This window comes from Hipposideros armiger, unplaced genomic scaffold (assembly GCF_001890085.2).
Source record: "Hipposideros armiger isolate ML-2016 unplaced genomic scaffold, ASM189008v1 scaffold_584, whole genome shotgun sequence".
NCBI classification, from domain to species: Eukaryota; Metazoa; Chordata; class Mammalia; order Chiroptera; family Hipposideridae; genus Hipposideros; species Hipposideros armiger.
Window position 1 is genome coordinate 238,102 of NW_017731934.1, and position 23,541 is coordinate 261,642.

Sequence of the window (23,541 nt, forward strand, 5' to 3'; positions counted from 1 at the left end):
CTGAATGAAGAAATTGTAGTGAAAAAGTGCAATGCTGAATGAGAAGACAAATCAACAAGCAAAAAATGTATAATAATGTGAACAAAAGACTTTGAAACAATGCATTTTCATGTTTTGTGATAGTTTTTAAAAGTTTGTTATTAATTTTTCATGTTTCATTATGTCTTTCTTAATGTCCCTCTTTTTTGTTGTGGTTATTTTATCTCTTTTATGGTGAAATTGCCTTATGGCCAATTAGTTGTGCGGTAAAAATGTTTATGGGGAAAACGGTTACAGCAAAAATATTGGCCACTCCTCACTTCACAGCCAGCCAGCTTCCTTCAAGGGGCCATCAAATTAAGTATTAATCAGTACACATCTCCTAAAGAAGAGTTTGGCAGTATGTATTAAATGCATACAAACTACATATCCTTTGCTCCAGTAATTTCACATCAAGACTTAATTATGGAGGGGCAAATAAAGATTTATCTGTAATGGTGCTCATTGCATCTTATTTATAATTGTGAAAACTTGAAAAAACCAAATGTTGGAGAATAGGGAATTATTACATAAATTCCAGGAATGATAATAGTTAACAGATATACAGCTCTGTGATAAGGGCTTTCAGCTCATTTTCTCATATAGTTTTTAGATGGAGGTTGTACTCCTATCCCTACGGGGATGGGGGTGTAATTGAGATGAGAGTTTTGTCACATGGTCAGTGAATGGCAGAGCTGGAATTGGACCCCAGACCAGTTAGGTCCCCAGGCTCTCACTTCCTTATTCTAGAGCATGCAGGCATTAAAAATGATATTGTAGGAGAATTTTAACAATGTGATAAAATGTTTACCTGATATTATTAAGTAAAAAAAAAGCACATTATCCCATGTTATAAAGAAAAAAATTGGTCACAGAGCAAAAGACTGAAAAGGTATATAGCATATACAAGTATTAACAGTATACTTCTCTGGTCTGTGGAAATGTTTTCCTCTTTCTATTTTCTGCAGTTAGAGGTCAAAGATTTCCATTGAGTCTTGGGAGACAGGAACGAGAGTTGCATATCAGATAAATGTTAATGTCACCTGAATCTGTGATTTCAATGGCTTGTGTGACCCCCCCCCTTTATCAGTTTCTTGCTTCCTCTATCTTTTTCTATCTCTGTATCTGTCCCCAAAGAGCTTAGATGTGAAGCACTGATAGGTAAAAATAGCAACGGGGAGCGGGTGAGGCCAGGAGCTGTGATAACTATGTAGGAAATCAGTGCTATGGCACGTACAGCCCTTCTGCAGTGAAATAAGCCTTGTAAAGATGGAATTTTGTAAGGAAGGTTGTTTACCGAACTTGGCCCGCTATAAGCACTAGACTCTTGACTCTGATGGACTCATCTCCAATCTTGGTTTTCTCAATTTCCAGGTACTTCACCACTTGAGCCATTCATTCCTTTGCTTACATGCTGGACAGCAGTGTGGCCGGAAACTGCTTCTCCTCTGAAATCTTGCATTTAAACATCCCATTCTGAGACCACAACATCTACCATTCAGGTCTCTCAGCCGTTATTCCCTTCTCATAGAAGTTCTTCAGCCTCTTTACTTTCTCCCTGTCAACCAGTCCCCACCCATCTCCATGATCCTAATCCAACCAGTGTCCCTCATGTCAGGAACTTTCTAGTGAATGTTCTCAGTTCGTCTGCCTGCTTTCTACCATGTCCCCAGCTCTGGGTAAAGGCCACTATCCTCCTTCCTGCTTCAGGTGCTGAGCAATGATGGAGAAACATCTCATATCAACAAGCACTCAGTGGCTCCAAACATTTAAGGTGAACAAACTCTGTGACCTGTCACAATCTGTGACAATGTGTCCTGAGCTCTCTTATTCTCCAAAGAATCTATTTCAGACCTTCTCCAGTCTCCTCAAACCATGCCAGCCATCAGCAGATACCCTGACCTCAGAAAGGAAATAAGAGACCATTAGTTGAGAACCGTCTTAGCTTGTTGCTCCACATGGAAAAGGTGACACGGAGCTGCACATGTCCTTTTGCTCCTCCTCTCGCGTCACAATGGGAGAAGTGCCCTCCCAAACAAAGCCATTGTCTCCATCAGAGCCCTGCTTCCTTTCTCCTCCCACCTCCTATGTTACACTCTCTCTCCCGAAGCTTCATTCCCTCCTCTTCCTGCCATCAACATTTAAGCCTGCTCAGGACTTTCCACCACCATAAGTCTTAACTCTTGCTATGGACTGAGCTGTGCGTCCTTAAAATTTATATGTTGAATCTCTAACCCCCCAGTGCGATGTATTTGAAGATGGGGACTTTATGATAGGATTAGTGCCCTTATTATAAGACACATCAGAGCGCACTCTCTCTCTCACACTCTCTCACACTCTCTCTCCCTCCCTCTGTCCACCATGTGGGGACACAGACAGAAGGTTTGTCATCTACAAACCAGGAAGAGAGCTTTCACCAGAAATCAACCATGCTGCACCTTGATCTTAGACTTCCAGCTTGTACAACCATGAGAAATAAATCGCTGTTTAAGCCATTCAGCCTATGGTGTTTTGCACGGCAGGGCAAGCTGCCTGAAACGGCCCCACAGTGCCCTCCAGCTGCACCCTCGCTCTCTGGTCCCTTTACAGCCAAACCTACTGAAGTGTACAGTCTCCACTTTCTCTCATTCCACTCCTTTACTAACCCACAGACATCATACCAGTATGACAATGACAGCGCTGAAAAAGAAAGTTTAAGCAAGGTTATGCGGCCAGCACTGTACTAGGACCAACTTGGTCTCTCCAATGGGAAAACAGATGTTGAACAAATAATTGCCCAATACTTATTTAACTCGGACTGAGTTGTGTGCTATGGTGAAGTGCTGGGTGGGTGCTGTGAGAGCCCCTTTCATTTACACAGGGCATGAGACTGAGGATGATGTCCTTGGGGAGTGACATTTACACTACAATAGGAAGGATGGGTGGGGAGCTGATCCAATTGCTGACGAAGGGAGTGCCACTCCAAGCATAAAGAGGAGTATGGAAAAGATCTGAGTTAGGAAAGAGCATGACGTATTTGAGAAGGTGAAAGGAGGTCACAGGGCTGGAGCACAGTGGACAAGGCAAAGAGTGGCCCAAGGTGGACACCGCCTAAGAGATAAGCAGAGCCTCACAAGCCCTGCCAAGGATTTGATCTTTATCCTAAGACCAATGCAGAGGCAGTCAAGGGCTTGGCGTTGGAGAGTGCTGAGGGTAGCATTTTCATTTAAAGACCAACCACTCAGTCTGCTGGTGGAGTTGGGTTGAAGGAGATGATGTGAATATCAGCAAACTTATCTTCAATAATAGTTAAGCACTTCTCAAAGGGAGGAACGTGTTTGAGACAATGGGCAGCATTTTTTTCACACACATTGAGATTGAAAGGTTGGTCAATGGATCCAATTCAGTGGCCTGTGCTTGCCTACACAAGGCCTTAGAACAGAAAAGGCAAAGTCCTAGCGTGCTGAAGACAAACTGTCAGAAGGAAGATTCCTCTTGACCTCAGGGCTGTGAGTCTATCTTGTGTTGGCACCGTTGAGTCTCTGGCTTCCTGGGCCATCCATATTCCATTCCCACCATGGCAGCTACCCTGGGAATCAGCACAGCAGATGGTGGTGCACAGATTGGAATAGGCAAATGAAAGCATTTTCACTTTGTTTTCAGGGCTTCCATCCACCAGCAAGTGAATGTCAAGCCCTAGAGCCTTAGCTGACTCCAAATCCTCCATCAATTAGGAGCCCTAAAGGAGATTTCTGAATGTCTTATTTATTAATGGAGAGTATTTCTCCTCTGTCTGTCTGTCTGTCTGTCTCTCTCTCCCTGTTTAGGACGAGCTAGAGAAGGGCATCCTTCAGGCTATGGGGCTGGTGCCAAATCACACAATATCCATCCTTCACCCCCCTTCATCTCAGTGAGCAAGTGCTACCCATTTCCTGAAGAATAAAGTTCAAACTTTTGTGCTGGGATTCAAGATGCTGCCAAGTCAGATCTGCTTGGATGTCTACAGTATTCTCATTGCTCTCCTGCATGCCTCAGAACTATTATTTGGTCCCTGTATAGGCTCTGCATTTCCTTCTCTTTTTTTTTTTCCATTCTTTCATTCAACAAATATTTATTGAGCACCTACTATGTACCCAGATAATAGGAATAAAGTAGTGAAAAAAGCAAAATTCCTGTCTTGATAGCATTTACATTTTGGTGAGACAGGTAATAAATATCATTTTTATCATCTTTATTTTTGTGTATGTCTGAAAAAAAATTCTAATTCACTGTAAATTGTACCGTTTGAAAAACCACCATTGTGAACATTTTGTGACCAATTTTCTAGACATTGCTCTATACATACACTGAGTATGTATGTATGGGCTATTTATTTCTCTATACCTCTCACACACACAAGCAAACACACACATTTATATTAATAGGATAAAATATGCACTTGATTGTTTTCAAGTTAATAAATTATTAAGGAATTTTTTCCATGCTACTGAGTACTAATAGAGATCTTTTTAAAGTTCGCATATTCTATTAAACGTATAGACTATAATTTATTTACCCTTCTCTAGTGGCCTTTATGTTGTTTTTCTTCCTTCTCTGTTTTTCCAGCCTGAAAGCCCCTTTCATTTATTAACAGATATTCATTTACATGACTTGAACCCTCAGTTGCTTCAGCTCCCTGCTCACATATCAGAAAATCTTCCCTGAGCAACCTATGCAATATAGCACCTATCCCCTTTACCCAATTTTATTTCCCTTCAAAGCACTGACCTGAAGCAACTGGGGGTTCAAGTTATATGACTCTGTTAATGAACAAAAGGCCATCTCAGACTAGAAAAATACAAAGGAAAATATGAAAGACCACAGAGCTGGTTGTGGATGAGCTGAGACAAAACAGAAGAGCTCTGACTCTTAGCCTAGGGTTTCTTCTGCTATAAACACATCCTTCTTGTTAAAAGGAGAAAATTTGTCTCCATCAAGTAATACTGTGTTTCCTTGAAAATAAGATCGAACTGGAAAATAAGCTCTAGCATGATTTTTCAGGATACTCCTAATATAAGCCCTACCCCAAACATAAGCCCCAGTTAAGATCGTCAGCCAGACATGACTGTTTCAATAAATGTAGATTTTCGTACATGAATAAATGAATAAATGTAGATTGTTGGAGCAAAAACTAATATAAGACCCGGTCTTATTTTTGGGGAAACACGGTAGTTTGCTGTCTTTCAATTAGGATCTAGAAAGTATTTCTCAAATTATAATGTGCATATGAATCACCTGGGGATCTTGTTAAAATGCAAACTCTCATTCAGTGGGTCTGGGGTGAGGTCAGAGATTCTGCATTTCTACAATAGCAAGGCCCCAGATATTGCTGATGTTGCCAATCCTGCCAGGCTATGGGTCACTTCCAGAGTTGCAAGAATCTAGAAGTTCCTAGATAGCTAAAGTTTTAGAAAGACACCCCAAACTACAATAGCGTTGCCTGCCCTGGGCAAATTACTTATTCTACCATCAAAATTCTACCAAGAAAACATCCCCTTCAGTTTCTATTGTTTTCTCATCCTCAGAGCCAAGGCCACGGCCAGCCTTCTGCACATGTGGTACCACACTCTACTTTCTTCCTTTCTACCTTTCCCATTGCCTCTTGGTCTGCGTCGCCTAGTCTACATCCAAGCCTGTTCTATTTAAGAGATTATCTGGGCTTCTATCCCTGCATCCGGGTGTTGTCCCCTCTGTCCTCCCCAAATGTGCTCATCGACGATGATGTCATTATCTACAGCCATGGGTCGCAGCCCAGGGCTCACATTCGATTACTAGCGAAGACTGGAAAAAACAGGGATGCCAGGGTCACATACCAGATCACTTATATAAAAGCTTCTATGGGGAGAGCCTAAGCGTAAGTATTTTTAACCTTGCCCAGTGATTCTAATATGCAGCCAGGATTGAGAACCACTAAATTCCAGATGGATTACAAAACTCACCTGTCTCTCACCTTAGCTCCCTACATGAACTTGTTTTTATTTTTGCTTTATTGCGAGGTATGATAAATACATAATAAACTGCATATACAAGTTTGATAAATATTGATATATGTATATGCCCATGAAACCTTCATCATAAAGACAATGAACGTGTCACCCCCAAAAGTTTCATTATGGTCCTTCGTCATCCCCTTCCTCCTCTGCTCCCACTCCTGGCCTCAGGTGACCATTGATCCACTCTTTGTCATATTGTTTGGATTGTTTAGAATATTCTGTAATTGGGTTTTATAGAAGTTTACGTTTTCTATAGACGGACTCATATAGTATCTACTTTTTGTCCTGCCTCCTTTCAATAAGCATAATTATTTTGAGATTCTTCTGTTTTATTGTGTGTATTCATAGTTCATTTCTTTTAATTGCTGTGTAGTGCTCCATTGCATGTATATAATTCAATTTGTATATCCCTTCATCTGTTCATGGATGTTTGGGTTGTATCCAGTTTGGGTTATTCCAAATAAAGCTGCTTTCAGCATTCAAGTACAAGTCTTTGTTTGGACATATGCCTTCATTTCTCATGGGTAAATATCTAGCAGTGGCATGGCTGGATGGTAAGGTAGGTATGCTTATCTTTTTAAGCATCTGCCAAACTGTTTTCTGAAGTAGTTGCAATGTTTTATATTCCTGAGCAGTGCACAAGAGTCCTTGCTTTACTTGGCATCGTCAGTCTTAGGAGTGGAGCATGAAACCAAGAGAGGCATCAAGGAAGAATCTGGGGCTCAGGGACATTAAATAATTGTCCTTAAATCAACAGCTGGTAAGTGGTAAAGCCCATGGATATAGGTCTGTGCAAACCCAGAGCCAGTGCTCACAAGGCCCCTAGGCTGCCTTTGTAGCATGAGACAAACTCAGTAGGTGCCCAACAGAGCTGAGCAAAGCCTCTCTTCTCTGATGTTCTTTTCCATGTGTGCTAAAGATAAGAACATATTGGTCTCTTGTGCTTTGTAGCTCTTCCTGGAAGAGACCAAGGGCCAACAACCATCTCTGTGTCCCTGGGGTTTCTATTTTCATCTCTTGGCTCCATTCCCTCCAGTCACCAGAGGTAAAACACTTTCCATGCAACTTACCAATAGCCACTACCTCTGGGAGACAGTCCAGAGCAGAGGTGAGCACAGTGCCTCGCTCAGGGGGCCCTTGCAGGAGATGGGGGCTCCCACCCTGGCAGGGAGTATCACTGTGAGAAGTCATTCTGAGAACAACAGAGACTTTTGGCCCTGTATTTTTTTCTACTAGCAAAGCCACTTTCAAAAAACAAAGAAGTTCTCCCTCCTTTCTTCCTTCTACTTTTTTTTCCAAAATGAAAATAGATTACTCCCTGTTTGCTACTGGATTTAGGACCATTTCCACAGCAAGAATTCCTGCAGAATGGTCAGACTGATTGATTTTGATTGTTACATATTTTGAGACTGTATTGATTACTTAATTGTTAAGGAAAAAAAGAAAATTCAAGAATTGGAAAATCTGCAGGCAACCTGTTTACAAAAGGCTTACCATACAACACTGTGACTGTGCTAATTTCCATTGAATTATGGAAATAATTAAACAATTAACTTTGTTATGTGAATTTTACCTCTATGAAAAAATGTTTACAAATACTTAATACTTTTCCTAGGAGATAACTGAAAAATTCTCAACATACAAAAAGATGGTTTTAATTACATATGGATAGAAGATATATTTTAGGGCATCCTCTATGCCATGAGCAGAGGGGGGCTATGCTGATCAAAGACCCTTCTCAAAAAAACTGGCCTAGGTAGCCCCATTTTTATACTATGGGAATCAGTTTTTTTCTAGCCCAGGTGATTGAACCAGGGATAATCATTTGACCCAAGCATAGTTCATTCATAGGAAGGTGAGTTGGGCCAATTATAGTCTCTTGAGATTTTGAACTAATACACTCAGATACCAAGATGAGTTGGTATTGAGCACTGGACTTTTGATATTATATGGAGTCAGGGCTGAAGTTAAGGCAAATTAAGCTATATGCAAGCCAAGTTATGAGGGGTCAGAGTTATGACGAAGCAGAGAATATCAGAGAGGGAGAGAGGAAGAGAAGGAGGGAAGGAGAGAAGGGGGAGGGGAAGAGGGAGGGGAGGAGAGAGAGAGAGAAAGAATGAGGAGGAGGAGGAGGAGGAAGAGGAGGAGGAGAGAGGGGTGCCCTGGTTCTGAGGGGCTCCCTAGCTCTAATTTGTGGGTGTCCTGGCTGCCCATGAGATTGCACATTGCATTGTTATTATTGAGTATGCTTGAGGGTATAGCTGATTCTAAAAGACAAAAAACATTCCTAAGTCTTGTACTCTTTTTGGAAGGTGAAGACGAGCTAGTCTTGGCTAGCTCTAGGTTCCATTATAGTAATGGTTCTGTCACTGAATGCCTAGTTTTTCTGATTTGTTAAATGGGGTTGATAATACCAGATTTAGTGTTTCTCAGGATTCATATAATGACTAAATGAAATGATGAGTAAAAGCATTTATAAAGTATAAATTGGTATGACAAAGTAGAGGAATTGTAGAATATGACCAGAGTAATGGATATATGGGGTGCAGGCAGTGGTGAGGGGCAGGTGGATTTTTCTGAACAAAAGATGTAGTCATTAAAGGTCACCTTTTGTCAAAGTCAGTGATGTAATTATCATTTTCCATCATGAATCTCCCCAGAGTACTAGATTGGGATTGACTTCATTTTTCTGGTCCCCTCAGTATCTAGCAAGATGCCTTGTACCTCAAGATACCTTTGCTTGAGCAAATGTATCTCGAATGTAGTTGAACAGCAATGGCTGTGACAGACTCACAGGTCTGCTTGTGCAGCATGATAGTAATCCTGGGAGAAAGGTTGATCATAACCAGAAGCAGAGTCCAGGTTCCATACAGAAAACATGGACTGACTTTGGGTCATCATTCCCAGAGAACTATGTGGGCGGGACAGAGAATGGGGCATGGAGAACATGCGAATCGCAATTTTGTCTGCAGTGATTTCAATGACTGCACGGAAAAAGTGTCAACCAGAATGACCCACTTAAACCAAGGTATGCCCAGGTCAGTTCTTTCTTTCCATGACTCCCCAGCTCCTGCAGGATAATGTCTGAATTCCTCAACGAAGTACAGTATAGTCTCCCATGGCCTGGAGACCTCTTCATCAATTCTTGTGCTGCAATTTCTCCAATCTAGTCTCCTATTTGGCACCCTCAAAATTGAATGCTGGTAATTCCTCTATGAAATATCTCCTTCCTTTTCTCATTTCCTTGCTGGGCTCTGCTTTTCAAGAAATTTCATGTCAAATAGAATGGGATAAGCATCATTCAATCAATGTTTGCTGAGTGTTTACATATTCTTTAAAACACATCTCTGGTATTACTTCCTAATTCATCACTGACACCACCTCCTCAACTCCAGTGACAGGTGCTTTCTCTAGGCTACTACAGTACAAATATCCCACTCATTCCTCGCTCACTATATTTCTCACACAGAAGTCATTATTTATTTACATGTCTGTCTCCACCACTAGAGTGTAAACCCACATGGTCAGGGGTTTTCCTAACTTTTTCTCTGTACTTAAAACGGTGCTTGACACAATGAAAGCACTCCATATATATATATATATATATATATATATATATATATATATATATATATATATATATATACACACACACACACACACACACACACACATATATATATGTATATATATATATATATATGTATATGGAATGACTGAGGGAACATATACTAAAGAAATCATGGTTTTTAAATTGTGTAATAGTACTAGAAGTAATCTCTGTTGAGGTTTGTGTGGCACGATCTTACACAAGACTGACTGACTTGTATTGGCTTGTCATGACTGTGACACTCTAAATCTCATAGAGAAAGAAGTCTCTAATTTCATCTCTTAATTAAAAAACAGCATGGCTACCTGCGTCACCCCTTTCACGGTGCTTTCACACTCCATCTCTTATCTGTCCCACAATGAGAGTGAAGCCTGGCCATTCCACAAGGTGATGTGACTTGTTGAGGGTGGTACCTGTTGAGGGTAACAGAGGAATCAGGATTAGAGTATGGGATTAGTGCCTGATTGTTAGGCAAGATGTCCATCATCTAGAGATCAGTTTTATTGACTTTGACCGCAAAGGAGGGTACTTAGGAAAAATATGTCTAGGTACTAGCCCACAGGAGCAAAAGCCAAGGAGAATAGAGCCAGAGGCAAGGAGACACAGAGTTGATGTCAGTCTGCCATGCCGTCCTTTTCTCTTGATTCCATGTAACCTCTCTGCTGTCCACCAGGAAGGAACGGAAAGCTGCTTCAATTATGCAGTGATGTGTTTCTGTTCAAAGGCACTCAAATGTATACATGTTGATGGATACTTCAACAATCCAAAACCCCGGGCTAGGTGCTGTGGGAAATGAGAAGATGAGTGGGGCATTCTCTGGCATAGTGGATAATTAGATGAACTAAAAGAATTCATACGGAAAGCATTATTCATATATTTATATATATATATATTTACTTAATTGATAAGGATTTACTAAGTGGCTGCCATTTTCCAGGCAATGTTCAAGGTAGATACAGTGGACAAAGTGTGTACCCTTGTGGGACTTCCATTTTATTGAAGAATTAGGATAAACATTTATCTGCCTTAAGGAACGTACCCAAGTAACAGTCAGTGATGGCAGAGCAGGATTTAAACCTCAGCAGTATGATTCCAGACCCTTGCTCTTTGCCACCATCCTACTCTACCTAAAACCTACAGTTCCTGAAACAGGAAACCTGGTATCAGGGACCCAAGGACATCTTTGCAGAATTGGAAGCAAAACAAGACTAACTTTATCATCAATAAAATAGATCAGAATAACCTCCAGAATTCACATTATTTGTGATATTCTGTCCCCAAATCTTCAGCTGGTGAATAAACATCAAATAATGAAATATGTGACTTGCAATAGTGTGTCATGGTTCCCCAGGACCTATTCCTCTTATGATTATCAAATGATGTATGTTTGCTATTTCACAATAACATCTCACTACTCTAACAGTCTGTTTGTAAATCTGCTGTTATCTTGAGAGGCACAAGAATGCAGGTGACAAATTAGAGAAGAAGAGAGAGAAACAGAAAGATTTGGAAATGTGGTGAGAAAGAGCTGGGTGCCTTGTTTCCTTAGTTCAGTAGTAACAACTCAGCTCTTTAGAATTCAAGAGAAAAACAGGTTGGAGCACAGGCCCCATGATCTTGGTGTGGCTTAGATTTCAATTCGGACAGGATTTGTGACTTCACTGAATGGTGCTAATGAAACACAGGGCACAATGACTCATTTCTGCTTGACATTTAATTTGCTGTATGATTCCTAGCCATGTTATGCTGCCTGTTGATAGGTGTTTCAGGAGGGATAGATCTTCAAAAAGATGCCATGTTGTTTGAAGAGGTGGTGATACTGGAAAAAAAAAAAAGCACTAAAAATCTAGGTTCTGTAAATGTTTAAAGTTTCAATTCTATTTAATTCATGATTCTCTCAATCATTATAGTCATGTACATGTCAGTGTCTACTGTGATTTGGGCCTCTTTGAGATTAATATGCCTGGTAAGAATTCTGAAGAGAAATATGAAGACTAGGGTAATTTCTGATAATATGTGTAAAAGGAAGACTTTTTTTTCTCTCTCAAAGCCTAGAAATGGAAGGCTTTTTGACTTGCCAAAGCAAAAAAATAATAGAATGGGATTGGCTGATTGTATTGAAGATTTTCTTGGCAATAATGTGATAAAAGTATTCATAACCATTGCTATGTTTTAGCGGTGTTGGACAATGAGACATTGCGTAACGTACATTTACTAGAGAGTGGAAGAGAGAAAACAGAGCTGAGAAGATGGTATCTATCTAAGAAGTAATAGGTAAAATATTTGTTCAGCATATGCTCTGAGGTAGACACTGTGCTAGATAAAGGGCATATACAAAGAGGAATATCAGGGAGAAGGAAGCATGTAAGGGCTGGGCTCCAGAGTCTGCCAAACAGGAGCTTGAATCCTACTTCTACTGCTCTCTGTGATGCTGTGAGGCTGTTCTGATTATAGTTGCTGTATAACAAAATATCTTAAAGCTTGTTGTAAAGCAACAGCCATTTCATTTTGCTACTGATCTTGTAGGTCAGGTCTTCAGGAAGAGCTGAGCTGGGCAGTTCTTGCTTGGGAATTCCTCATCAGTTTGCAGTTGAATGTTGGCTGGGGCTGCAGGCATCTGAAAGTTCCACCAGGTTGAGCCAGATAGGAGAGCAAGATGGCTCCCTTACACCGAGGGCAGCTGATGCTCTAGCACGACCGCTTTTGGGATTGCAAAATTCTTACATGGTGGTTGTCTTCTGCCAGAGCAAATGTTCCAATCGAAGCAGGAGGTAGATTCATGGCATTTTATAACAAAGCCTTGGAAGTCACACAGAGTCATTTCAGCCATACAATATTGGTAGTAGTGATGACCCAATGAGAAGTGTTCCACAGGGAAATTAGATTCTCTCCTTTGACTGGGCAGTAGCAAGGCTACATTGTAGATGAGAGATATGGTTTCAGCTATCTTTCTAAAATAAAATCTGCCACAGTGGCCTTTGGAGTCACCTTTTTAAAGCTCAGTTTCCCTGTCTGTTAAATAAAAATAACAACATCTTATAAAGGATTGTTGTGATTGCTAAAATAAATAGTGCTTATAAGAGACTTAGTCCCATGCTGGGAACCCAGAGAGTGCTTAATCAATGTTCGCTATTAACACAGAGTCCTGGAACTTACTCTAGCTCCCACTTTGCAGGATTAGGCTATAAAATCATGTCACATCCCTTTGTAATCTTCAAATTATAAGTGCCTCTAACTCCCCTCTTGTATATCCTCAGGAGATCCTCTTCTCTGGGTCTGATCTCCTATGATAATATCAAAATTCTCATTAAGTCCTGGTCATTCACGTCCTTGACACTGTTCCTTGGGTCCCATTTTTGCTAGAGGAAATTACTCCTTGCTGATAGGCATCTCCACAAGGCCACTCAGCCCTTCTTCAGGCATCTTGTCCATCCTAAACCTTGTCTTCTTTTCTCAAGCTCCAAGCCAACCCCCCAGACCTTTCATCCCCTAAAGATGACTCATTCCTTGTCTTACTGAAGGAATAGAGGTCCCTCCAAACAGCAGTTTTCCCATCACTCTCTCCTTCACTTCCACTTAGCCCCACCTACACTTCCTTCTCATCTTATGTTTCAAACTAAGACACATCTCTTCTGGTTTCTAAGGCTAGTCCTTGAGCTGTGCACACTCAGTTCAAATTCTGTCCACCTTCTATGGAACCTTGCGAACACTGATTACACCTTCTTTTGTATCTTCAATTGCTTCCTCTAGATTAGCACCTTCCCTTGAGTCTTCAACTGCCAAAACCTTCCTTAATTTACTAAATCAAAATCAACCCACCAAGCACACCGTTTCTTCAATCTTGCTCCTGTCAAGCTATCATATTCTTCGTTCCTTCACCACGGCCTCACTACGTCATCAGTATTCATTCTTCACCCCCTATAATCTGTCTCCTGCCTGCCCTATCTTTGTAGAAACTATTCTTACGAAGACCTCCTGAGGCCTCCTGATTGTTGTAAGCCACTGAGTTCTGAGGTGGCTTGTTACACAGTACTAGCTAACTAATACCATGGTCAAACCAGGCTCTTGCCCATGTGATGACTGCATAGCCCACGGTCTTTCCAGGTCAGCAGGTAATGAAGAGCAAGGCAAATGCACTATTGAGGGGACTTGGACTTTCAAGTGAAAGAGTCATACAGAATATTTAGAAGAGTTTTGTTGTTGCTTTCATTCCGAAAGTCTCACATTGTGGAGTATTGTGGTTAGAGAGAATGGGGCAGGATTTTAAAAGAGAATTAATCACTTGGGAAGCTTCTTCAAAACACACGTGCCCATTTTCTCCCAGCTCTTTCTCATTTGTTCCCTGGCATGAATGCAGTTAGGGGTGTTTGAAGTCTCTCTCTGAATTCTTGTTGAGATCCAGAAAAATCTTCAGTTTTTCACAGGAAGAAACTGAAGCTTGGAGTGGCCAAATGACTTGCTTAAGGTTTCAAACGTGCTAAATGCCAGGATTTTGTACATGCTTGCTTGCATGCCTTGCCCAAGTTACTTCAGTACCCTGTGCTTCAAGGGGATAGTTATGCTCACCTCAAAGGGTTGTTATGAGGCATGAATCAGCTAATACATGTCAAGTGCTTGTTGTGTTGCAAAGGCTTACTAATAAGTGCTCTAATTCAACACCATCTTTTGAATTTAATAATAGTAATAAAAACTATAGCTTTCCTAAGCTCAGTGTATATTGCTTGAAAGGTAAAAAACAAAAACATACAAAGACACAGGCCAAATCTGAATTTCCAGCACAAAAATCTTTGAGGTTGTGCATGTTGCACCTTGTATATCCTACTTTAAATATGCCCCCTTTGCAACATTAAAATAGGTCTTAAGTGCTTTCTGTCCCAGTTGGGAAGCTTCTGGTCTCTGGTGTCAGAAACCCGAGTGCAACTAGCTTAAACACAAAGGGGCTAAGGAAACCAGGGAAGGGGTCTCAGAGAACCTAAAGACAGAAGCACTGGGCTTCATCTAGGGACCTTCTATTGCATCTTTGCTCCTTTTTCGCTTTTTGTTCTACCAGTTCCATTGTTTTCTCACTGACCACTGGCTTTTTCTACACTGAGAAAACCACATGCTCAGAATTTTCAAGCTTTTTATCTTGCAGTTCCAGATTTCAGAGCAAGACTAACTTGAGTCTTAATCCCAAATGGCTACGGACCCATCCCTAGAAGAACATACTTAAATCCGGGCAAGGGGTCTTGGAGAACCCCTTGTGGAGAACCAAGTGAATGGAGTTGGAGGTGGGAGAGGATGTCCCCTAGCTCACTGCCCAGAGGAAGTGGTAGACAAAACAACAGAGGGCCGTCATACTTTCATTTTCTCCCACATGCCTACTGCAAAGCCCCAATCTATTTTATCTCATCTCAGGTTCTGCAAAAATAATGTATAGAACCTTCAGGGTTTAGGTAAAAGCACCTTAACTTTAGGAAAGCCAATTCTCACTCATGTGAATATTCACAAGTACCGAACATGAAAATACGGGCATGCACAGTAAGACGGGAAGGTCTAAGCAGGTTACCGAGGCTGCTAGGGATCAATTACACAAACTTTTTTCATTCTGTGTGGACCCTGATTTTTATTTCCACTCTTTCTTTCTCTAAAACAAAACTCGCTCCACCTGAAGAAAACCAGACTGTGTTTGCAGATGCTAACCTAAAACGTGTTGCGTTGCATATATCGATTTGTATTTTAGGAAGCATGGTGCATTTTTTCACACTTTAGTCATCTGCTTATCAGCCCTATGATTTCTGTCATAGGTGAGTAGCACCTGCACTATTATTTACTTGTTCTATTTCTTCTGTAATAGAGATATTTTAAATGAAATAAACATTGTTTTAAATGTCCACTTTAATCTCATGGGTTTTTTTCTCTTTTTATATATACTCCCCTGGTACAGATAACAAAAAATACATTTAAAAGATGCTGACCAGGTACCACTCCCAGTTATCTTGTATACCTCCTCATTTTGGGGAAGACTAGGGTGGAAAATCATAAGCATTCATTCGCTCATATCTGCAAGGAATTTTATCTGAAATGAACATGTTTCTTTTATAACTTGGATAGAAAACAAAATCTGTATCTTCAGTCCTAGGGAAAAAAATTAAGAAGGATCCTTTATTTATTTATCCTTTGGCTCAGAAAAGGGGATGTAATTTTCTCTCTTTAATATGGTTATGTTATTCCACAATGCAGAGATGCATTTTTCCTCTAAAAGGCTAAAACATTCCAATTAAGACTAAAATCTTTGATCATCACCTCCCCACTCCCTATTAGGGTAAATCCAAGTTATGAATTTACATCGTGTCCTTCCAGACTTCTCTTTACATCTGGCCACCAGAATCTATGTTCTGTTTAATAGTCCATTAATGATTGCTCATAGATTTCCTTCAGTGCCTTGAACCCACAAGTCTCCCATTCTTTGTCAGGGGGCTCTGTATGCTGGAGCACACCTTCAATGCACAGGGCGTTCACATTTCTGCCTTAGTCTTCAATTCCTGCTTGCACCAGGCCTTAAGGTCAGTCAGAAGTGAGTGACTGGGGCCTTCTCAGATCTTCCCTGAGCAGGAGCAAGCCCGGGCACGTGCACATGGGTTTCTAGACTCTGAGAACTATGTTACTAACTTTGAAAAGCCCCTATAGACATCTCATTTTCCAGAATGTGATCTTTTTGGCCAGGGTCTTATGTGCCCCAACTGGCAATGCATCCTCAAATAGTGGCCGGGCTCAACAATTGCATTGATTATTTTTCAGCAAATATCCTGGGTCTAAGGCTTTTTCCCATAGAGCAAGCTCCGAGGTCGGTTAAATGATGACAACACCCTGCAAATGAAGGTTTGCCAGGGAGCTGTGAAACAGGGTAAACCACCCAAGGTGCTCCAAACCCAGTCTGCTCCCTGGTGGTTGCAGGGCTGCCGGTTTTCAAGGGTGCTATGGAGCTGGGGGGAGGGGGAGCAGACTGAGAGAAAATATAAAACCTGCTGTTCTTACCAAGGTTCAATTGTTACAAACCTTTGGTTAATTTCTAGAGTTCGGAAAAAGTTTCCAGAACTTTTTGGGCAACACTGTGCTGTGGTTTTGTTGATTTTATGGAGAAGCAGATTAACAGATGTGCTCACTCCATCATTCTTAGAAGTCCTGTCACCCGTTTACTCACTTTTGATGGAGACGAGTACAAAGGAAATGTCCTTTTGTTAGTAGAGCCAACAGCATCCATATCCATGCCACAGATCTGTGGCCAACTGCAGGGCAAACGCCTCAACCAACAAGGACAGCTATTAGTCATGTCTGTTAAAAGCCACCATTCTGGAACAAGACCTACAGTTGCCAGGTCTTCCAAATTTCAGTAGACTCTGGATTTCCAGTATTTTGTGTGAAATTTTCACATTACTAACTATTATTTCAATGAAAAAAAAAACAAAACAAAAAAACCCCACCAAAATAACACACCTATGGCTAAAGATCATGGTTTGGAGAAGCAAGAGTATTATGGATCACATCACTACTACTGTGAACTTTTCCTACCAAAGTGAGAGAAATAAGTTCAATTCAACAAACCCTTATTTTAGCTTCTCTTATGTGCCAGGTAATACGCTGTATGCTGCAGAATTGAATAAGACTTGTTGCACAGGCATACATTCCCCCCAGTGGGGAGGTGGGAACTTTTTTTAGTCATCAACCTGAATAAACGGTACCTGTACACAGATTTGTTAATTTTAAGTAGCTCAAGTCAAGATATGCTGAGAGGTGTTTAAAAGGATCATTTTGCGTCCATATGTTTAGGGAAGTGTGTGTGTGTTTATGTGCACAGTGACTAGGGGTAGGAAGGAGATAAAGTGCAAGTTGCATAAATCCTTCTGGGGCAGAGTGCCGGTCAACTTCTGACCTGTAAGAAAGGCATTAGAGGTGGAATCCCGTGGAAGCTTCTTTCCTAGTTTATTCACTCGTTTGGAAGAGCACGGCCTCTTGTTTCCTGAGAGAAGGTGCATGGGAGGCAAATGTGGGAGATCTCACATTTCTAAAAATGTCTTCATAATATTTTACACTTGATCGCGAGAAAGCAGGTGGGAAACCTTTTTTACAAAATCTTGACGTACTTGCCTCACTGATTTCTAGCTTCCAGTATTGCTATTGAGAAGTAGAAAGCTACTCTGATTTTTAATCCTTCCATGTAACCAGTTTTTCTACGCATTCAGGAGCTTCTGTTGGTCCTACTGTTTTGAAGTTTCAAGATGGTGTGCCTTGGCAGAGGTCCTACTTCCATTCATTGTTTTGAGCATCTTCATGCCCTTTTATTCTGGAAACTCATGTTTGATAATTTCCTCCCCTATATTTTCTGTTCTTTCTGGAGATCCTAGAACTTGGATATTGAATATCCTGCTCTGATCCTAGTCATTATCTTTTTTTTTTGCTGTTTTTTTTTGGGGTTCTTCTCTTAATTCCAGCTTCCAACCCTTCTACTGAGTTTTTAATTTCTGAGAATATTTCCACTTTTCAAGTGTTCTTTTTCAATAGCATTCTATCCTTAGTTTACAGATGACTTATCTTTTCTCCCTTTCTGGAGATAAGAGTTTTCTGAAGCTTCTTTTCCCTTAGCCCCCGATTCTCCCAAGTTGTTGGCTTTGGACTTTTCATTAGATATCAGGTTACTCTTAGTAAAGCCAGAGGACTAAACGCGGACAGAGGCTTGTTGACTGAGTTTCACCTTAGGACAGTGGTTGTACCGCCCTAGAGTACAAGAAATCACTTGGGGAACTTTAAAAAACACTAATGCTCTAGAAATACCCATTTTATTGTTGTAGGGTGTGGTCTGGGTATAGAGATTTTGAAAAACCCTCTAGGTGATATTACTGTGCAGCCAAGGATGAGAAGTACCACCAAAGGGGGCTCTGGCCGAGCCACTTCACTGAAGATCTTTAGATCTTTCTTTTTGGCCCATGAGGCTCTTCAGGTAAGACTCTAATATCCTCTCGTATCCTTTGTTCACTTAATTCCGTTTTTGATATCGTACTTTCAGTCTCAACTGTGGATAGTGTCTCTCAGTCCAGGGACTTTCGATTTTGCCCTCTCCTGAGGATAAATGTGTTATCTTCTGCAGGAGTGAAGGGGCAGTTGTCCAGCTGAAAACAAATGGGGAGGTATTTTATGGCTCTAACAGCATTTTAAACAGCTTTCAACCGATACTATTTCAGGATCTTCTCCCCCTTCACCATCACTTCGAAAGGACATGCTTACGTCCATTTTTGAGTCTTCCAAGTATTCTGCACATAAATTGCGCTGGTGCTTATTTTCCCCCCTGATAAATTAGAATAATTAGAATTCGGCTTTCTTCAGTTGGGTTTCCAAAATTCTGCTGCTAATAACTTCTCTCTCATTCTTCCCAGCATTGAGGGGAGTTGCAACTTAAAAAATGTCTTCAGTATATTTCAGGTGGGGTGTCAGGAGCATGCAAAATTCGATGTGTTCAATTTGTCATTTTTACCCATAAGAATGGTTATCATTCTTTATATAAGAAAGTGAGCTCTGAGTTATAAACAATTAGTTTCTCCATACATTTCCTCCCCCCTCAGAAATAAAAAAAATTGAAGATAGTAGGGATTCCTGGCAAAACAATCTAAATATAACAATGAAACTGTAGCCATAGTAGGAACACGATGCTTTATTGCTGCTGTTGTTGTTGAATAAGACCTGGAGGATGGAAGAAGGTCAAAGCTGTGTGAGTTCATCATGGAGACCGAGCATCCGAGTGCTGGGTGAGGGGACTTCTAGACCTGGGCTCCTGAGATTTGGCATATAGATAAAATTTAGGCAAAGAGGTACGTTATTCACACAGACTCTGACCAAAAAAAAAAAACAAAAAAAGCAGCCCATGCACCTGTATGGTCCAGAATCACATTTTAGTTGGTCCATGTGGGGAAATCTCGATGTTTTGCTTCTTTTGAAACATAGTGATTGTAGGACCTCAACCGGCAGGAGCTGGGTTGCAGCGGCCCCTCTAGATGGCACAGCAACCATCGTGTACTATGCCACCTGCAGGGCCTCTAACGGCATTTGAATTCGCAATTTCTGGGATGCCGTTTAAGTTTTTAAACTTAAAAAGTAACAACAACAACAACAACAAAAGCAACTGTTCCATGGCAGAAGAACCCTACTTAAGTCAGAAAGAATTAAAACATTTATTGGGCATAAATATATTACATATACACTACAGATACAGTTAGGTATTACATATAGCATAGTATTTGCAAAATCTATACATTAAAATTGATATGGCAGTTTTAATACAATGTATATGAAATAGTCTAAAATTTACAATACAGGAAAACATGATTATTTTATTTTTTTTCTCCTAAAGTTGAAAAGCTTGGAATGTATGTCCAACAGTGAGGTAAAACATTTTGTCTTTCAATTTAAAGAATTGTGCAAGGATAACATTCAAACACATTCAATTAGGGCACTTTTCAATTTGACAGGAATACTGAATTACTGCAGCCAACAAAACACAGTTAGAAAATGCCAACATTTCAAGTTGATAAGAACAAGGCAGATAATATGAAAAAAAATCTTTTAAAAAAGTTTCCTTTTTAAATTTATCTGAGGACAAAGGGCAGTTTGTTTCACATGACTGGACTTCCTTGTGCTAGGGGATGAATCTGACATACAGAGCCTCACAAAGCCACTCACTCCTTCCTACATACCGCAACGGGGCAAAGAGATACAGTTAGCATAACACTTTATTTTATTGTTCACGTGTAATGGCAATATATATAGTTATATATCAATAACACATATACATATTTGTGATAGAAAACAGTGCCAGATAGAGTAATAATTTGACTGACGGGATTATAATGAATACCAAATAAAGGAGAGCAATAAAATAAAGTGCCATCAGCTAGTGCTTTGCACACTTCAGCTTCCTGGTGGTTAAATATGGCAGTACGAAAACCTCAAAAAGACTCAAATATGCATAGCAATTTTGGCCTAAACTATTATTTCATTTAAAAAACCTCAGCCAATTCAGAGAATTTCTTTATAGCAGCAGTTCTAAAGTGTTTCCAGAAAGGGACTTCCTTTTTTCTACAGACAGGGTTCTTAGACTCAGTTGAATCCTCATTGCTTAACAAAATGCCTCCTCCCCAAAACACCTGCAGGCAATTGTATCAGAAAATGCAGATGCAACGTCATAGTGGGTCCTAATACACATTTAAATAGAAGGGTAAGTTTTGGGAGGCCAGAACTTTGGCAAAAATATATTTACCTTGATGCCATCAGTTTGCAAGACTAATTGAACTAATTATTATAGTCAATAACAAAATACAGAACTCTCTAGTATTTACTACATCAATATAGGCACACAGAATGATTCATTGATCTTAGCACTTTCTTTAAGAGATGATTATGTTTTTTTTTGTTGTTTTTGTTTTTTTGGGTACATGTAAACGTTGCAATCACTGATAATGGATTTTTTTTTTTTTGGCATTTAATGCACTAGATGCTCTTATCTTTAAAAACACAAGAAAATGTCAAAAGATTGATAATACTACAGATGTTGCCAAGGAACAAGACTGACCTAAAATTACAAAAGTATAAAACACACAAAAAAAATAACATGCTACAAGGAAAATTAGTACATAAGTACATTTAAAAAATTTTACAATAAATAAAGATTGCACTGTAATTGGCATTTAAAGTACTGTATGCAGAATATAGTATAAATAAACCAAAAACAAAATAATGTTGGTTTCCCCATGACTTTGGTATGGGAATATTATAAGCTAGTACAGGATACTGCATCTTAAGACAACACAGACCAAGCACAAAATAGCTATGATCAAGAAAAACCAAGTAGCAAAAATATACAAAAACAGAAGCAGGGGGATACACTGTGTCTGTTGCACCCTTTTGGAATATATTTGCACCTCCAACTCTTAAATGTCCCTGAGGTACGCGAACATTATGGACTTCATATAAATAATCCAATGACTTTGGGTTAAAATTGATTATCTCATATTACTCAAAATAAACATGCTGGAGTAACACTTTACACTCCAATAGCACCTGTTAATCAAGGGTCTCAAAGCACTTACGAACATTAGCATCCCCATTTTATTTATTTTTAATGCATGGGAAAACTGAGGCACAGAGAGGTAAAGTGACGTGTCCAGGTCACGCAGCAAGTTAGTGACAGATCCAGGGAAAGAATCTACGCTCCTTGACCCCCCCCCCAAACACCCTGTGCTTCCCACCGAATACCACCCCCTCTCCACACACGGCCAAGGCAACCCCACAAAAATAGGAACTACAAATTTAGATGTTGCTCTTTTGGGTTTTATCAATTTTCATCTGCTGTTAGATTACTATTATGTGCACTGAATTAAGGTATTGAAATTCAATCACTTCATGGATACCTCAAAGAACAGCCTAAAGGCAAATCTTTCAAAAATAATGAGCTGACGTATAAGAAGATTGCTCACAATTAGTGTAAATTATGGACAATGGGCAGAGGCACTAAACTGTCACCAGTTCTCGTCATATAATTCTGGTCAAACATAACAGAATATAATAACTCTAGTGATTAGATTAGAAGTAGTTATTTACAAAGACAAACAAACAAGTTAAAGCAGCTTTTAAAACAGCTGAACAAGGAAACAACTAACTATTGCACAATGCCCTCTTAAAGTTACTGCTATGAATCGACGTGGTAAAATCTACAATGCTCCGTCATTTATAGGTGCATTTTGGTTACTTGATTTCTTAGACAGGCAGCTCATAGTGTTAAAATCATAAGAAATACAGATTATTAAAACAGTTTAGATTAAAGTACACATGTTGATTTAAAGGAGCTAAACACAGTTACCTAACTGAGTGACAGTATGGTTGTTTAGGGCAGCCTTATCTGAGTGAATGCATCTTCTGGATGCTGTCGTCGTCATTTGGTGGTCCTCTGCACAGCACTGAGATCCTCGCCCTGTAACCACACACACTGTGATTCATGTTCACAGGTATAGATGGTCAAGACGTAAGAAGTGACTGGTGAATATAAATTACTAAAGTGTAGCATGGAAAAACACCCTCAAAGGTTTGCAAAAGACATCAATGAAAACAGAATAAAGGCAAATCTGAAAATGTAAAAAAAAAAAAAAAAAACATAAGAAAACTACATTTTGGTATCTGGTTTGCTTTTCTTCTTCTTCTTCTTTTTTTAAAAAAAATCCAGTTTAATCTCTTCCTAGTTTTGCATTTCAAAAAGGTGCACCAAAACACTGATATTTCTTTCCTAGCTAAATCTGTAAAACAAAGTATATAAATCAAATAACAAAAGGGCTTAAAAAGGGGATTATCTGAATAAATGTGTGTATTAAAATGTGTAGCATTAATTAAATTCATACCTCTAGTTTTGTTGGGTTTGTTTACTTCATTAAGAAGTACTGTAGTATAAAGGCAAATAAAATGGACAAAGTTGCAAAGCCAACCACAATGAGGGCCGCAAACTGTTCATCAGTAGGCATCATGCTCTTCATTTTGGGATCATCTAAGCTCCCCATGTCCCCTGTAAGCATGACCTCACTTCGTTGTAACACAAAAGCTGCAGAGGGGCTGAAAGCTCCGCATAGCTCCTGAGAGGTGTCTAAACAGCGCCGACATGCACACACGCGGAACCTGTAGTCTGTGTTGGTCTGGAGGCCTGAGATTTGGAATGTGGCTTCTTCTCCCTTGTACACCTTCAAGAGGAGGAAAAGTCCTGGTCAATGAATTCATAATAATACTGTGATCTCTAAAGTAAGAATCATATAGTATCAGGAGACTTGTGGATCTAGCTTGGCTTAAACGAATTCCATTACAACATCAAAAATTACACAGGAACATATTTCT

At 40.0% G+C, this 23,541-nt stretch overlaps 1 protein-coding gene across 4 annotated transcripts in view; it reads right to left on the bottom strand.

Annotated features, from left to right (window-relative positions):
- Positions 1-19,817: 19,817 nt before the first annotated feature.
- The window catches only part of FNDC3B (fibronectin type III domain containing 3B), a 329,942-nt gene continuing 326,218 nt past the window's right edge, over positions 19,818-23,541 (bottom strand). For 3 of the 4 annotated variants that reach the window (XM_019624326.1, XM_019624327.1, XM_019624328.1), the window contains one exon: positions 19,818-23,390. In XM_019624326.1, coding sequence (XP_019479871.1) covers positions 23,079-23,390 — 312 coding nt within the window. In that variant the 3' untranslated portion in view covers positions 19,818-23,078. The remainder of the gene's footprint in view (positions 23,391-23,541) is intronic. The other variant, XM_019624329.1, reaches the window with a different exon arrangement.